We start from the raw sequence: 17,485 nt of genomic DNA, 5'->3' as shown, positions 1-17,485 counted from the left end.
TTCTCCCACCCTACCCACCCTCAGTTAATGTCTTCTTTTGCAGGTTAACTTTTCTTCATAGGTTTTGCAGGTTAACCTGTCTCCACAGGTATGCGGGCGCTGCTACGATAAGGTCGCTGTTAAAGGGCCGGAAAGGAATTTCCCTGCATTGGCAGGTTTCGCCTTTCCCATAGCAAAACGTCACAACTTTGGCGGTATCAGGCCTTGGGCGGAATCCTTTAGTCCATCTTCCTCTTTGCGGCGGCGATACCAGGGTTCCCCGTTAAAGGGGTTTTTGAAGGGAGGCTTTGGCCGTACGCCGAAAGGTCGTCATTGCTCTCCCCTGCGGCGGCGTAACGGGGGCGGCTATCTCTGCTTGAACATATGTTCTCCAGAGCCGGCCCATCCCCCCCACACACACTGGATAACCCTGATGCTCCCTAGGTCCCCGGCTGGGGACTAGGGAGGGAGAACGCCCAATGCCTGAGCCAAGGTCTACCCACATTTGAAATTTAATAAAGTTGTGGCCAATTTAATCCCATAGCACGTTGTCTAGAGTCGTTATTCCACATGACGCGGGGACCACTCGGGATCTGGGGACTCCGCCTGTCCACGCAAAAGTTTTTGCCTGGTGCCTAAAGATATGTCACGATGATGCCATGTGAGCCTTCCTGGGGAGAGCCTTCTGCAAGAAGGGAGCCACCACTGAGAAGGCCCCTTCTCAAATTGCCACCTTCTGGACCTCTCATGGAGGGGACACATGAAGAAGGGCTTCAGATGGCGATCACAGGGTCTGGGTTCATATGGGGAGAGGCTGTCTTTGACGTACTGGGATCCTGAACCACACAAGGCTTTATCAGTCAAAACCAGCACTTTAAAGCGGCCTGGAAACTGGTTCCTTTGCCCCCTCCTGGCAAACCTGCAGATGGTTGAAGACTCACATGGCTTTGAAAGTGCTGCAGGGGATGCTCTGTGGAATGGCTGCCAGGGCTGTGGCGTTGATGCTGGGAAGCACGAGGGTCAATGTTTTCTGGAACAAGTCTTTGTACTGGGAGGTTAGCAGGCTCTGTAATTCGCTGAAGATGGCGCCAAATATCTTGTCCCTCACCTCCGTGTTTGCCAGGAACGTCACGCCGCTCTGCCAACCAGAAACACAGAAGGAACAGGTCATGGCCCCAGCCTTCAAAACGGCCAGAGTAGCACAGAGGAATGTGATTGTGCTGGAGAGAAGAATAGCAGAGAGACAGAGCTTCGTGGCCAAGTGGGGGTTTGAACCCCTGTCTCCCAGGTCCTAGTCCGACACTCTTACCACCACGCCACACTGGGCCTCAGATGTCCCCACAGAGAAGCAGTGAAGGATGCAGCACCAGGAGAGCTCAAGAAATTAAAGGGATCTTATTGAATGGATATAAACCAAAGCTAACAAAAGACAACTCACCTGAGCAGCCAAGGCTGCAAACTCTGTCATAAAAGCAAGGACGTCATCAACAGCCTTGTTCTCCAAAGGTTCCAGAAGGGCGCTGACTTTATCAGGATCATCCAGGGCTCCAGAGGCAAAAAAGACATGAGCCAATTGGGTGGCAGTGAGGTTGCCCCGGACATCAAACTGTAAAAACACACATTTGAGGACATACTTAGAGACTTCTTCAACCCTTCCCCAAGCGGGTGCCCTCTAGATGTTTTGGACTATAACTCCCATCAGCCCCAACCAGCATGCTTGCTGGGGCTGATGGGAATTGTAGTCCAAGACACCTGGAGGATACCCAATCGGAGAAGACTGCTTTAGAAGATTTGGGGAGGGAGAAAGGTAGGCAGCCCTTTCCTTCTCCCATGTGTGGGATGAAGCTTCTCAATTGGGCTGTTGTGCAGAATATTCACTTCCACCCCTCCTGAAATGAAGAATTATTCTTTTTGCAAGTGTGGATTGTGGAAAACTCGCAGAACTGACCTCTCACTGACCCAGCTCACTCAGGATTGTCTACACTGACTGGCAGCAGCACTCCAGGGTTTCTCTGGCAAGAGTCTCATCCTGCCACTCTTTGAAGGCGCTAGGGACCTTCTGTATGCAAAGCAACTGCTCTGCCCTCTTCCCCTTTTCAGGAGGAGTCTAACGCAAAACAGACTTCCTAATCATTTGGTGGGGCTGGGGCTCTGGAGCACAGGGTGGGCATTATGCATCAACACAAGGCAACCTCTGCAACGTACCCCATTGAACGTGGCCATCAGCGTGGTGAAATCGCCATAAGGAGCTTGAGCTGCGAAAGGCCCCAGGTTATCTTGCAGCCATGCCTCCGAATCCCCGGTGTTGGAGGTACACGCCGATCCTGCAATGTCGGTAAACAAACAAGCCTTTCTGAACAGGGCTCCATGTGGGATTCATTGACATAGTTGCAGGTGGCAACTCATTCGGCCAAGAATTCAAAACTGGGTGGGTTTGATCTCTCTATTCCTACTCAAGAGGAATGAATTCTCCCCTAGGTGCCCACCTCCCTGCTGGATCCCTCTCAGGGCCCATTCCCAGGGGCTCGTGCCTCTACCTCTGTTCCCCACCGGCTCTCTAAAGTACCTAGACCCCACCATCCTGGCGTCACACATTGCCCATGGCTAGCGATGAAGGAATCTGTTGATTTCAGTCTCCCTCAGCCTTTCATTTTTCCAATCTTTAGTTTGCCATATTTCCATTTCAGTTTGTAATTTAATTATTTTTTAAAAAATCCAATATATGGGAGAATAGTTTCCCCTATATACATGCTTGTGTGTAATTCTGCCTAATATACACCCTTTCTTTTTTTTGGTAAAGCAATGTTCCCAAATATAATGCATTTTTGCCTGTTATTTTCCATGAATACGTGAATTTTTATACATACTTTACTCCGGCATCTGCATTTTTTCCTACATGATTTGGTTGGAGCACTGTATTGTTCAAAGGACTGCAGTATTTTCATTCTCGTTTTGTTTCAGAAAGTGTGAATTACTATTAATAATAATTAAATTTCGATACCGCCCTTCATCTGAATATCACAAGGTGGTTTACAATATAATCACCCAAAGGCCTGTTGAAGAGGAACATTTTGTCTGGTTCTTAAAGATATGCAATGAAGGCACTAAATTAGGAAGATATGCCTTGAAATGGAAATCAACTGGATCAGCTTTCTCCCTACTTCCAATCCATGGCCCCTGAACTGCAAACTTAAAGTGGTGCTACCGAGTTACCTGTGGTCTTGTGCTGGTTGTCAAGGTAGGAAAACAAGGTCCTGTAGACGCCTAGTTGGTTGGTTGGTAGTATTGCAGAGTAAACTTGGCTCAGCGAGGACACCCTGAAGATAAAAGGTTGTGTCAGAAATGTCTGCATAAGAGCAGAACAGCCTTCTGGATCAGGCCGGTTAAACGACTCCTGTGGTCCTCTTGTGGCCCATGGGCCTCAGGCTGCCTACCCCTGACCTAATGAGTGCAACATCAAGTGATGACTTCCTGCAGTTCTCATAGTTAATATGTCCACCACCAGCCACAATGTATCTATCACAACATCTTCAACACTCATAAAAACTATGGTCTAGCTTTCCCCAACGTTGTAATCCAAAGAATCTGGAAAGCACAACTCCCATCAGCATCACTAGTTCTCAGTGGTCAACCATTGGCTATGCTGATTCAGGCTGGTAGGATTTGTAGTCCAAACCATCTGAAGGGCACCAGGTTGGAGGAGCCTGAACCATAGGTTGCTTCTTTCTCTCCAGACATGGTTTCCAGACATGAATCTCCTTCCTGCTCCTTTAATTCAGTTTCCCACTCCATTGGATAGAAGCTTCCAGTAATGAATTTGGCCTGTGCACCAGAAAGGAGACCATATGGCAGTGTGGACTGTTCCATGTTTTAATAAGCCAGCCAAGCCCTCCTCCACAATATTCCAGTCCAGTCCCCCTGGTTTGCAGAGTCAGACAGAATCCCACTGAGCGTGCTCAACAGTGGTGGCTGGTGCTGATGAGGACTGCTGGGGTGGAAGGCAGGGAGCCCAACAGTAGGTGGCGACAGAGCCAAGGACAGGCAGAGACAGCTCATTCTGGTTCTGTCCCCATTCTCTTCTCTATTGAGTTCTCTACAAGGACAGCACTGAGACTAAGGAGGAGGAAGTTAATAGGCAGTGTTGCCCTCCTAACTGGTCTTAAGAAAGAAGATGGTGGCTAGCTGGGGGCAGATTGTGGTTGGTGAGGCGGTACTCTGCTTATCCCCATGGACCAACCTTGCTGATTCTTCATTGGGCTGCTTTAGGGTTTTTCCTCATTTAGTCCCCCCCGCCCTCCGCAACCTATATGTCGTTGTACTTCCACGAATCCTGTGCTTCCCCCAAATTTGCTGATACGCCCCTCTTGCACATGGGATCCACAGTTTGGTTACTTACACGTTGGAACACTCCTCTGAAAACTTGTAACAGTGAGAACGGCGGCGGTTTATACTCACACAGCTTGGAAGGCATCACAACCGGAAACATAAGACAGCATCTCTTTGGATTCCTTTGCGCTGACACTTGGCAGGAAAAGCAGCAGCCTTGTGGACAGCAAATGAGTCCAGTTTGCAGGGCTGAAGGTTGAGAGTTCAGATCCAATCGCCTCCACAAAATGAGAGAGCACCCTTTGCCTTATGCCTTCCTCTTTGAGAGACGTTATTCCAAGCTGCAATTTAAAGAGAGAAGGAAAAAATAGCAAACTCTTTTGCTTAACTATTTGGATTTATCTTAACTTTGTTGTCTATAACGGGCAATGAGAGGCTGTCCCATTGACTGTGATTTGCTGCTTATCTTCCCCCGGCTGAGCTGCAGAGATACATGCAAGGTTCATTAACATTCTAACTTATCAGGTGAAAACTGTCAGCAATAGAATGCATGCAAGCAATGTGGGTTCTGTGAGGGAACGGAAAAGTCAGTTTGGGTGGCAAAAAGACCTAACTTGATTTGGAGTTTTGCTTTTCTTTAGTAAATATTTGAAGGCCGTACCTTATTGGCATCTGTGTTGAATTGGTCCAAATACTGGTAGATCTCTTCCAGTGGTTTGTTCTGCAGTCTTGCAAGAATCTGGCACATCTTCTCATCTTCATTGATGGCATCAGACTTCAGGGTGAGGGATGCAAGTTGCAGTGGAGACAAAGATTGCAGAACAGCCATCTGCAGGGGAGCATTAAGCAAATGATGGCGAATTTTTCAAGCAGTCTGTAATAAGTTGCAATGCCTACATATGCACTCTTTATGTTTCTGGTTTAGAGTTGGCAGCCAATTTTTTAACAAAACGCAGGAGAGACTAGAACATCATAAAAATTACTGCTCAAGCAGGAAATTGTCAGCTATAGAATGTGCACAAACATTGTTAGGGAAGGTCAGGATTTTGCTCATGTGTCATCAAGGAGCAGAGGTGAGAGTTATGGACAGGGAGTGTGGTTGGGGGATTGAGGGAGCAAGGAGCCCAAATGAAATTAATTGGGATTGTACCAGCCCATTTATTCTGGAGAATCAGCATACAGTGGTACCTTGGGATGCGAACGGGATCCGTTCCGGAGCCGCGTTCGCATCCCGAACGGAACGCAAGACGTGATGGCGCGTCTGTGTGTGCAAAGGACACATTCCGCCTCTTCTGTGCATGCGTTCGATGTCATTTTGAGCATCTGCACATGTGCGTGATGTCATTTTGAGCGTCTGCGCATGCACAAGCTGTGAAACCTGGAAGTAACGTGCTCCGTTACTTCCGGGTTGCCGCGGAGCGCAACTCAAACGCGCTCAACCCGAAGCACATTCAACTCAAGGTTTAACTGTATTTGGGTACTAGCATACTGTGTTGTTGCAGGGAAGCTTCAGGGAAATTAAGAAATCTTTCCCTATAAATCTTTTCTTGTATGGTCCTTGGGATGCTTTACCCTGCCATTTGACACTCAAGGTACACATTTTTAGGATCCACCTTATTTTTGTGACTGCAAGCTGTTTTAAACTGCTCTTTAACAATGTGTTTTAATGTTGTCACCTGCCCTGGGACCTTAGGGTGAAGGGCGGGTAATAAATAAATAAGCACCATCTTTCTGCCCAAAGGTCAGTCTATATAATGCAAGGATGGGGAACATTTATCTCCCTACAGATGTTGTCAGACACCATCTCCCATCAACCCCTGCCAGTATGGCCAATGGTCATGGGTGATGGAAGTTGTAGTCCCTAGAGGGCCTCACACTCCCTATCCCTGATACAATGGACTGCCTAGACTGCCAGGGTTTCCCAAATTTGGGGCTCCAGCTTTTGTTGGACTACAACTCCCATCATCCCTAGCTAGCAGGACCAGTGGTCAGGGATGATGGGAATTATAGTCCAAAAGCAGCTGGAGATCCAAGTTTAGAAAGTCCTGATTTAGATCTTGGGTGGGCAATTTAAGGCCCAAGAGGGGGCCCTTCAAGCTTCCCTGTATGGCCCTCGGGACTCTTGCTAAGCCACACTTCCTCCCTAGACTATGCCCCCTATGGCCCCTGCTCTGTGCCCCACTCCAGTGTGTTTCCTTGGCTGGAATGTATCCTTGAATTGCAATCCCGCCTCTTACGTGCCGTGATGGAAGGTGGAAAGGCAGGGTATAGAGAGCTCTGGCTTTTGATTGGCTGCACAGAAGTAAGAGCCATGTCCATCAGTCCACAAAGTTTTTGCCTCTGGCCCCGACCACCAATGGCATGCAGCCCTCAGAAGGTTTACCCCGAAAATTTCCTCAGGTTGAAAAATGACACTTCCACCATCACTGATTGGGAACGATTGGACTTGCTAAAATAGCAAGTACATTTCTGAGGGGATTTCATCTCTATCGAGTGAAACAACCACATGAAGACATCTACATGCGTGGCTGGAAGCTTCTTTCTCCTAACCACAAAAGGCTAAGCGGGGGGTCCCAAACTGGCTAATCTCTAACCATCTGCTAAGTTACTTTGGCCATAAATTACTTCACTTGTTTGCAAGAAATGTTACCGTGAAAAAGCCTGATAGGTCCCATGCCAACAGATCCTGGATATAAAATACTCACTCCATCAAAATGCAAATTCCAGCTGAGCAGGTCCTGGTATTGGGCATATTGGCTGAAGTTCCCAAGATTGACTTCCAGCCACTCCTGAACGCTCTGAGTGGGCCTTCCACATGCAATGCCTGGAAGGAGCGAGAAGCTGTTCATTCCCATGAACCATTTGCAGCAGCCTTTACAAACCTGATGCCACTCAGCGAGGGAGGAACAAATATCTTGTTTATCAGATCTTAAAGTCAGTTCCACATATTTCCCAGGACATTTGTGATTTTTTAAAAAAAACCTCTCATGGAAATTGATCAACATTTTGGTACAAATTTCTCCTGATGGGCACTTTTTTTGTATTTGGTCTTGGCTAATATACACATATTTAAAGCAATGTTATTTTCACTAATATATGCATTTTATGGATGTGTTATAGATGCATTTTTGTACACCCTGTTTGGTTGGAGAACTACATCAAAAGTCTGGAGAAGCACAAATTTTGAACAATAGCTGTGTTTCAGATGGCATATTATAAGTCTCTTTGCGTTCCCTTGGGCAAGATAGAGTAACAAATTTAATAAATAATAATATTGGTTTAGTAAGTGTAAAGTAGGCAGATTCTCATTAAAATGCGAACAGAACCTATTTTTCCCTAGTTCCTACCTCTAGATGAACTACATCTCCCATCAGCCCCAGCATCATACAGCATGCCAGCTGGGGCTGATGGGAGTTGTAGTCCAAAACACCCAGAGGGTGCCAGGCTAAGGCTGCAATTGAGCATGATGACAGTGATGCAAAACTCAAGTACAGAAGGAAACTCAGCCCCCATTCCCAACCAGTCAACCAGGGGCAGATCCACACCACACTTTTAAAGCACACCCAAGCATATAGCTTGCCCCGAAGAACCCTGGGGACTCAAGTTTCATCTGCACAGAGCTACAGTTTCCAGTATTCTTAATAAAGAATAGGCTTCTTGGGGGGAGTCATGCGCCTTCAGTGTGAATCTGCCCCAAGATGTAATTGTATTAATTGTAGGCAAGCAGAAAAGCTGCGAGGGGGAACCAAAATCCCTCCAGATGTTGCTGGACTCCAACTCCCATTGCCCGTCACCCACTGGCCACACTGGCTGGGGCTGATGAGAGCTGGAGTCCAAGGACATCTTCAGGGCCCTTCCCTAAAGAAAAGTGTACAAAACAAGGGCTTGGTTTTACTTTACGCTGCTAAGCCAAGCATGGCAAAAAGACAAAGGCTCTTTGCATTCCCAGCCTCACCTAGAGCCTTACATAAACAACTCTCAGAGCTACAGTGCTTGGCCAGTGAACTAATTGATTAAAGAGCTTTTGTGCAGCAGACTTAAAAACCAACGGCACCCTGTCAATCATGATTAGAGCACATATTTATTTGTCTTTTGATTTTAGGAAATTTACATCCTGCCCTGAAAACCACATGCAAGGCACCTTTCACACTTTGAAACAACAATATATCATAAAGCAAATTACATAATTGGAATGAGAACTAGGAAGTGTCACAATTCAGTGGTAGGACATCTGCTTTGTGTGCAGAAGAAGATCCCAGGTTTAATCTCTGGCATCTCCAGGTAGGGCAAGGAGAGAGTCCCTTGCCTGAAACCACGGAAAGCAGCTGCCAGCCAGTGTAGACAATACTGAGCTATATGGACAAATGGTCTGACTCAATACATGGCGGCATCTTCCCAACAGAATAAAAAAAACAACAGCAGTAGAACCAGCTATTAAGAATGCTAAGTTGGCAAATATCTAAATAATAGAAATTCTTAAAAGGTTTCAGCTCAGTGGCAGAAGACTGACACCGAAGAGGACCATGCAGACCTCATGAAGGAAGGGAGTTCCGCAGTCTGGGTGCAGTTACAGAGAAAGGCTTTCATAAAAATCCTAACCACTCCAGCTTCACCTGTATTTGTCACTGAAGCTGGACTGGAAGATTCAGGACTGACAAAAGAAAGAATCGCTTCTCACAGTGCACAGTTAAACTATGGAACTCACTGCCACAGGAGACAGTGGTGTCCACCAACTTGCGTGGCTTTAAAAGAGGATCGGGCAAATCCATGAAGGAGGAGAAGGTTATCAATGGCTACTAGTTACAATGGCTATGTTCACTGTGAGAGGCAGGATGCCTTCTGGGTACCAAAATGCTGGGAATCCCAATTGGAGGGAGTGTGTCCGTGGCACTCAGGAGGCTTCCCAGAAGAAGAATCTGCCTGGCCACTGTGAGGACAAGTTGCTAGACTAGATAGGCCTTTGGCCTGATCCTGCAGGACTCTCCTTGCGTTCTCTTGCTCTCACCTTCCAAACCCACAAGTGGCAGGAACCTTCTCTACCTCTCTTGCACAGGAGAAAACCTCTTCTGCAATGGCATCTGGTTTCCACACATGGACCTACCATCTCAAAAGAATGGGGGAAATGCCTCCCCTATGACTCCAGTAATATGCACATTCATTCAGATGTGATTAACTAAAGAATGGATCTATTAAATCCCATGATTAGTTGAATATGATTGTTATCTATTTCATGAAGCGACAGCCCTGATTGATTCAGATAGATAGCTAGGCAGGTAGGTAGGTAGATTTTTTTAAAAGGGCTTGTGTTACCTGATTTGATTTTTGTAGTCAAAAAAGCTTTGCTGAATCCAAATACACTGACGGCCTTTCCAGGCAGGATGTTGGCAAAAACATTGTTGAAACCTTTCAATCTGGGAAGCAAAAGGGGCAGACAATGTCACTGTTAGCCAGAACTAGATGTCTTCTCAATGGCAAACCCAGTTAATACTCTAACCACTAGGCAAGCTTTTCACCCGCACAGAACTGCACCCCAGGTTATTCTGGGTGCACACGATGCAACAAGCTTTTTTTCTTTTCTTGTCTTGTCCATTTTGGCCTTAGAGTGGTGCTGTCTTTGCACTCACAGATGCAAAGATGTGCATCTTTTTGGAGGGGACTTGTAGGAGTGACACCAGCTAAAGGACTTGGCCACCTTGTTTCCTGGGCCACCCTGCCGCTTCACTGCACAACAGCACTGCAGCTGGCCAGGAGGAAGTTTTCAGCCCAGGTGGTTTCAGTGCTTGACACAAGGGAACCAACAATTAAGTGTCATCTGACCCTAGAAAATTGCTGATACTAATCTGGGTCATCCTTCTGAGTCATCCTCATTGGCTCACTTCTGACTGAAGTGTTGGGTGGCTTCCCTTCCTGCCATCACCCGTAATATTTCTCTTTTGGTGTGACTGACATGGCTAGCAATTTATTTATTTTTGTGCCAACAGTCTGTTATTGCCTTTGTTTGCCTGATAGGTAGGTTCAGGTTTGAGGCAAGCATTCATTTCCATGCCACGCAACGCACTCACATTTTCTGGTAGGAGTCACACGATATCTTGAGTGGAATGTCCACCACAAGGGTCTCATTGAACTCATGCAGAACATTCTGGAAGATAACTTGGAACCAATAGGCAAAATCACTGGCTTTGAACTTCGGGAAGTTGATCGCTATCCTTTGGAAGGCAATGCTCAAGATGGAACCGGCGTATGAACTGCTTTGCAATTCCATCTGTGAACAGAAATCGCCACCCAGTATTCATTAAACAACTCTGCACATGCTCTGGTGCTCCTGGAACCCCACCCCACCCCCAAAGCGAGGTGGGGCCTCCATGTCATTTCCTTCAAGGCCCTTCTTGCAACCTACTCTTCCCCCAGATCCTTTGCTTTAATCTCCTAGTCCATATTGCCAACTGAAATGAAGCGTAAATTTGTGGAACATTTACTCAAATGGATCTGTTGCAACCCTTAGCCTGTCTCTTTCCTCCCCTACCCTTAGCTTGCCACTGAAATTTAGTCTACATGGTGATCTCCTTGATGGAGGCACCTGTCTTCTGTCGCTATGTCATTCTGTAAAGTACCAGGTATGCTTCTACTACTTATTCAAATGCTACATCCTGCCATGACCACAATGCTTGCTGATTTGGGCTGATGGGAGTTGTAGTCCAAAACATCTGCAAAGGGCACCAGGGTGAGGAAAGCTGCTCTAGTAAGAAATCAGGCTTACCTTATACCACAAGGCAACATGCTATGTGCAGTCATAAGCTAGTCAAATCTGTGTATAATCTTTGACATCCCCTTACCCCATATTTCCCCTATCTGTGGAACTCGCACTGTGACAAGTGTCACATAACACATTCTGCATTTGTAAGAAACCAATTTTTTAGTGTGGCAGCACCTACACTTGGAAACTCTCTGCTTATTGACAAATGGCAGGCACCTTTGCAGTACCCTTTTCAGTGCCTGCTAAAAAAATATTTGTTTAGACAAGTCTACCCAGACATGCAGAATGTTGACATATATTTTTAATCTGGTTTGCATCTTATCATTGATTTTAATTGTTTTCCAAAGGTTTCTAATGGCTGTTCTTAATGGCTTTTAACTGATAATTTTATTATATTATTCTTTCCGTAAAACACTTTGATGCAGGATTTAAAAAAACACACAATAAAGCAGTATATGAATTTTATGAAATAAATAAATAGCCCCCCAAAAATCTCCCAGAGAGCAGCCACATACCGGGGCAATGGTGTTCAGCTTGCCCAAGAATATGGCAAGGTCTTCCACGGTCTTCAGGTTGCCCATGATCTCCATGATGCCACTCCCATCAGCCAGCGCTCCCGATTCCACCGCCAACTCAGCCAGCTGGTTTGCAGATAGCTCTGCCATTGCCGAAATCTGAAAAGGTGCACATTTTGCTGCTCATGTACAGTTGCAACCAATAGTAAAGGTAAAGGTAAAGGGACCCCTGACCATTAGGTCCAGTCGTGACCATCTCTAGGGTTGTGGAGCTCATCTCGCTTTATTGGCCGAGGGGGCCGGCGTACAGCTCCCGGGTCATGTGGCCAGCATGACTAAGCCGCTTCTGGCAAACCAGAGCAGCGCACGGAAATGCCGTTTACCTTCCCGTCGGAGTGGTACCTATTTATCTACTTGCACTTTGACGTGCTTTCAAACTGCTAGGTTGGCAGGAGCAGGGACCGAGCAACGGGAGCTCACCCCGTCACAGGGATTCGAACCACCAACTTTCTGATTGGTAAGTCCTAGGCTCCGTGGTTTAACCCACAGCGCCACCCATGTTTAAAAAAGACTTGGTACACAACAGAATGTTGTGTACCTGGGAATCTGTGGCTCTCCAGGCTGGGTCTCTAGCCCAACATCATAAGCATATCAGAAGAGCCTTCTGGATCAGACTAAAGGCCTGCCTAGACCAGCATCCCCTATGGCCAACTAAACATCCCAATGGGAAGCAGGACCTGAGCACTCTCCCCACCTGAGATTCCCAGTGACTAGAACCCAGAGACATGCTACCTCTGACAGTGGAGTTTAGAACCTAGGCATCATGCTATGGTCAAGTTGCGCCGCTCTCCAAGGACTGGTCTCTCCAATTTGCCCCCACTTCAAGGGCTTACAATCTGCCTCTTCCCCCAGCACAACCCCTGCTGGCAAAGGTTCCCTTACCCCATTGAAGTTCACATTCACTGCCAAAAACTCCGCGATGCTGGCAAAGGCACTGAACTGGCCATAGTTGCTGCGGATCCATTGGCTGCTGTTGGTGTTGGGAGAGCATGTGACCCCTGCAAGAGAAGAAAGAGTTTTGATCACTGGGAAAGCAAACCTGAATTCTCCTAGAAAAGCAGAAGAATAAGGACCTTCTGAGTGAAGCTGCATGCAGTTTGGGGGAGGCAGGGCCAGCATCCCTCAAAGAATTTTAGTTCTTCAGCTAGAACAGTGGCTCCCAACTTTTTCTGCCATGGATTGCTTCTTTATTTCTCTGCCTGTAGTATCAGTTGTAACATTCTGTGCTAGATGCGGTGCAGTTTTTAATTATATTTTTATTGCTTCTTCTTGTTTCTTGTTTCTTATTTACTGTATTTTATTGAATTCCATAGAGCAAGATGAGGCTTTGGTTTAATCCAGCATTTAACCAAGTGGGTGGTACTGCCCCTTGTGGGGTGGTGGGGTTAACCTAGTGGGGTGCTAAGAGGCAAGGGGACAGCAGGGGGTGCTGGAGATGTAAATGGGTATCAGGCTTTGAAAAGCTGGGTTCACAAGTTCATCTGTTTTGTTACATGAATTAAATTAAATAGTTTTCATTCGAATAATTGTGCAATTAACTGTTAGTGTTTTGAATTTCATTGTGTTATTATCTTCTTTAGTGGGTCACGCAAACCACTATTCTGAATAATGCCTTTTATAGGGTAGGGTAGAAGGCACTGGGGATGAGATTAGGGAACCAAGGAGGCAGTGGCCCAAAAAAGTTTGGGAACTACTGGTCTAATCCAGTAAGCCGCTTGGTTGGGGTCATGTTCTTAAGTTCCAAAAACAAAGAGCCCGTCTTCTGATACCTTGATCTGCCTGATAAGATTCCAGGTAGCTGAATATCCTCGCATGAATGGCCTTCTTCTGCCCCTCTGTGAAACGATCGAACACCTTGTCCATCGCTTGCACCCTGAGGAAGACAAAGATAGTGAAGGGCTTGTATCAAATGGGGTCCCAAAACTCCAGCGTAGTTCATGCCCTTTTAGAAAGAGAGGCATTACCAGGTCAGAGGTGAACGATGGAAGGAAAGACAAACAGGATGGGACATAAATGTGGACCAAGCTATCAAGCACCATCTGGATGTAGGGATTGATGACTCTTCATTTCTCATTTTTTCCAATTCTTAAATTCCACTGCCACATCATTTGCAATTTCCTTCTATTTTTAAAGAGGCCCTCGTGAAAATCATCAGTATTTTAGTGCAAATTTCTCCAACATACATTTTCTGCATGCTGTTTTGCCCAATAGACACATTTTTTGCAAAACAGTTAAGTCAAATAAAAGGAATTTTTGCATCTGGCTTCACTAATACATGCATTCTGAAATGCACACTTTACCCTAGTATAGGCATTCTTTGTACACGTTACCTAGCTAGAGAATGGCACCACAAAATTCGGAGAAGTGTAAATTTCAAAGGACAGCTGTGCTCTGCATTGTTTCAGAAAGTGAAAATTTAAAATATCTTTAAATGAGAACTGAATCCAATTTCTCCACTGTCCCTACCGTGATAAGGTTAAAAAGACAAGGGTGTTTTCCCAAACTTACAAATTTTGGTGAGACTGGCAGTCAATATCAAGGGGAATCAGCAGCAGGTCCTTTGGTTTGAGAGATGGCAGGAGGAACTGGAGCTGAGTGCCAAACCAGAATGAGTATTGATCTGCAGAAAAGGTGCTGAACTTGAGCGTCTTGAAGACCATCTCAAAGATCAAGTTACGGATCCGGAGGTCTGGGAGGACGAACAGCTGTCTCTGCAAGGGAAATGGACAGGTGGCGTTCCAGGCACATGCAAGATTAGCGGGTGATGGTTTGTCCAGCAAAATCCAAATCTAGATGTGAGGAGATTCTAGCTTTTCAATGAGAGTTTGCAGTGGAACTCTTTATGAAACTGTCTGCCTGTAAAACAAGCTCATGGATAAATACAATGGGATGAATTCTAAGTATAGTGCGATCTCCCCCAAACCGGTCCCTCCAATGATGGCCAAGACTGAGGAAATTCATCATCCAAAACTTTTGAAGGGCACAAGCTTGGGGAAGACAGAGGAACACAGGAAGCAGTCTGACACTGAGTCAGAGTTGGAAAGAAGATAAAGTCCTGACCAGAGACGAATGGTTGATAAAGATGGCAGACTACGCTGAAATGGCGAAAATGACCAGGAAGATCAGAAACCAGGAAGAAGGAGAATTTAATAAGGAATGGGGAAAATGTATAAATTTACTGTAAACAACTAAAAACATAGGCAGGATTTTAGCAACACTTGTACTAAAAACTAAGATAAAAATGGATTGAGTTAAGAAATATGGGAAATTATATGATGTGGTAGATGAAGTTTGACAATGGAAACCATGGAAGGGGGAGGGAGTCTAAGGATTCAATGAATCCTAAATGTTGATGATTATGACTGTTGTTTGAATTTAATTGTACAACGTAAAACTGAATTAATGAGAGAGAGAGAGAGAGAGAGAGAGAGAGAGAGAGAGAGTGTCAGACCATTAGGCCAACTTATCTATGCTGAGAGTGCATTCAAACATGGGGGAAATGTTCTAGTTTTCTTGATTACACTTGTCACTGCTTCTGTCCTGCTTTCTAACATTCCTTCCACACTGCAGTGACTGTTGTGTTATGGAACAGTGTGGCTTTTTCGCTGCTGTACCACTATGTTTCCCCCCATGAAAACGGCAGCAAAGAACTGTATGCTGGTATACAACCTCAAATTTTGCCACAATAATCCCACAATCTTCTCCGTTCCCAGCCAGGGAAAGGCCGCATGACCCATTGCACATATCTTCTGCTACAAAGCTAGAACCTTCCTCAAGTTCAAGAGTGCAGGGAGAATGAATTTTGTGAAAAGTGCAATTGTTCAGTGTTGACTGTGCAAAATGATTGGGGGAGGGAGAGGAGAAAAGATTTGATGCAAGTTAGAAAATGATACTTTCCTGTCCAGGTGAAAGCGCAGCACAATTACCTGGTTTACCGCAGCATTGAACTCAGCTGTGAAGTCCCTCATTTCCTCAGGGGGGCGCTTCTCTAATTCCGCCAAGATCTGGACAGCAAGGCGCTCATTTCTGAATGCGTTTGTAAAAATCATCATGGCGCCCATTTGCTTTGGAGTCAGGGCAGAGAGGGCTTCAAACTGGCAGGGAGAAAATTCATGGAGAAACAGATTCAGCAGACATCCAAGAAATTTAGCTTTGGTTGAGCAAGGACAGGCATATTCTTCAGTCGGCATTTTTATAAAGAAACCTAATTCTAGCTTAGTGCCATGAACGCTATCGTCATGAACTACAAGAAAGTCAAGTGAAACCAATCAACCATTTTTTTAAAAAAAACACACCTATTTTTAAGAATGAAGGAAAATTGAGTTTTTAGAACACAACCTATCTATCTGATTTAACCATCAAGCACCAATTCATTTCTGGGAATATGTAAATTCATCCTGAATATTCACTTACCCCGTTAAAATTCGGATATAAGATGGCTAAATCAGTGTAAGGCACAAAACGCACAAATCTGTAAAAGAGGAGTTGCAGGAAGCTCTGGCTGTTGTTGTAAGCACCAGGGAATGCTGTCCCTAAAAATCAGAAATTTGCAAAACGAAAACACAGAAATATTCATTTATACAGATAGTCTTCACCACACTTAGCAGACCACTCATCTGCCAGAGCAACATCCCAAGCCAGCCATGACACAGCAGGCACTGCCACCCCTAAATTCCATGAAGCAGGTACCTGAGGCATTGATTTGGAATTGCATTATTCTCTTCATCAAATTGTACATCTGGATGGATGCCTCCTCGGGTAACTCTGGGAAGACCTGATCGAAACCTCCAAATCTGCAAATGAACAGGAGAGAAATGAAACGAAGTAAATACCAGACAGCTGGAGTTTAAAGAGCTAAAGCTATCTGCCATAAATAGCTAATAGCAGGCACTATATCTTCTCAACAATCATGTGAAGTAAGTTAGGCTAAGAGCTGATAACTGACCCATTAGGAAGTGAGCAAAAGTGAGCAATGGGAGGTGAGTTTCAAATATGAAAACGCACGTGCTTTTTGTGTGTTTATTAAGTCTGGTGAAATGCTTTTTTGTTTGTGCTTTTCTGACAGTTGTGAAATTGCATGTGTTCAGAGTATTTTTTTATTTTTTATTTTATTCTTATGCAATAATTTGTTAGACTTTGTGGTGTATTTTCTGGCACCTTATTTAATGCATTCCTTTTGGGGAAGAATTGGGGGGGGGGGTCGTATTCTGGCAACCACCTTAATCTGGGCCTGCTTGCAGGAGTGAGCTCCATAGTTTATGTATGCACTGTGTTAAGAATTGTTTTCTTTAGTCTGTCCTGAATCGTCCAACATCCAGTTTCTACCATTCGACTCTACTCCAATTCTAATGTTACATGAGAAGCAGATTGACCAAAGAAATCTGAAGCTGATTGATCCAAAGGGGCCACTTGCAATTGATGGGACAAGTAATGAAAGGTGACACCTACATGGCGCGAAAGGAGGCAAAGCTGACATCGAGAGGAATCAGCTGGAGCAGGTTCACATTGATGCTGGGCAAAAGGAGTTTCAGCTTCTTGGTGAACCAGTTCTGGTAGTCCAAAGCAGTGAATTTACGGAAATGGCGGGCCAGGTTTCTGAAAATGGTGCTGAGCAGTTCCAACCTCACCTCGGCATTTCTGATACCCGGGATGTTCTTCTGCAAAAAGGGGAGGAAAGGTTCTGAAGGAAAACGATGATTTAGGCTGCTGCAAATCTACACACCAGATGGGAGGGCATCTGCAGAGCAAAAATATTACCAGCACCACCCCAAGAAATGTTGCTGATTCGATCAAAACTCTTCTTGTTTCCACTGAAGCTTCCTGGATGTTTGCTTCACACTGGAGGGGCTGG

At 45.4% G+C, this 17,485-nt stretch overlaps 1 protein-coding gene across 1 annotated transcript in view; it reads right to left on the bottom strand.

Moving 5' to 3' along the window:
* Positions 1-17,485, bottom strand: part of LOC309329692 (uncharacterized protein) — a gene marked incomplete at its 3' end in the record, with an annotated part of 64,179 nt that overhangs the window by 16,203 nt on the left and 30,491 nt on the right. Inside the window, exons 28-44 of the mRNA XM_081840707.1 lie at positions 17,083-17,291; positions 16,324-16,427; positions 16,048-16,166; positions 15,561-15,728; positions 14,143-14,345; positions 13,404-13,507; positions 12,517-12,632; positions 11,575-11,733; positions 10,368-10,567; positions 9,616-9,716; positions 7,011-7,129; positions 4,967-5,134; positions 4,435-4,646; positions 3,193-3,296; positions 2,185-2,303; positions 1,418-1,585; positions 921-1,117 (exon numbers count right to left, since the gene is read on the bottom strand). Coding sequence (XP_081696833.1) covers positions 921-1,117; positions 1,418-1,585; positions 2,185-2,303; positions 3,193-3,296; positions 4,435-4,646; positions 4,967-5,134; positions 7,011-7,129; positions 9,616-9,716; positions 10,368-10,567; positions 11,575-11,733; positions 12,517-12,632; positions 13,404-13,507; positions 14,143-14,345; positions 15,561-15,728; positions 16,048-16,166; positions 16,324-16,427; positions 17,083-17,291 — 2,570 coding nt within the window. The remainder of the gene's footprint in view (positions 1-920; positions 1,118-1,417; positions 1,586-2,184; positions 2,304-3,192; positions 3,297-4,434; positions 4,647-4,966; positions 5,135-7,010; positions 7,130-9,615; positions 9,717-10,367; positions 10,568-11,574; positions 11,734-12,516; positions 12,633-13,403; positions 13,508-14,142; positions 14,346-15,560; positions 15,729-16,047; positions 16,167-16,323; positions 16,428-17,082; positions 17,292-17,485) is intronic.

This window comes from Podarcis erhardii (assembly GCF_964252035.2).
Source record: "Podarcis erhardii genome assembly, chromosome: 14".
NCBI lineage: Eukaryota > Metazoa > Chordata > Lepidosauria > Squamata > Lacertidae > Podarcis > Podarcis erhardii.
The sequence above is the reverse complement of the archived record's forward strand: the minus strand, read 5'-3'. Positions and strand labels throughout refer to the sequence as shown.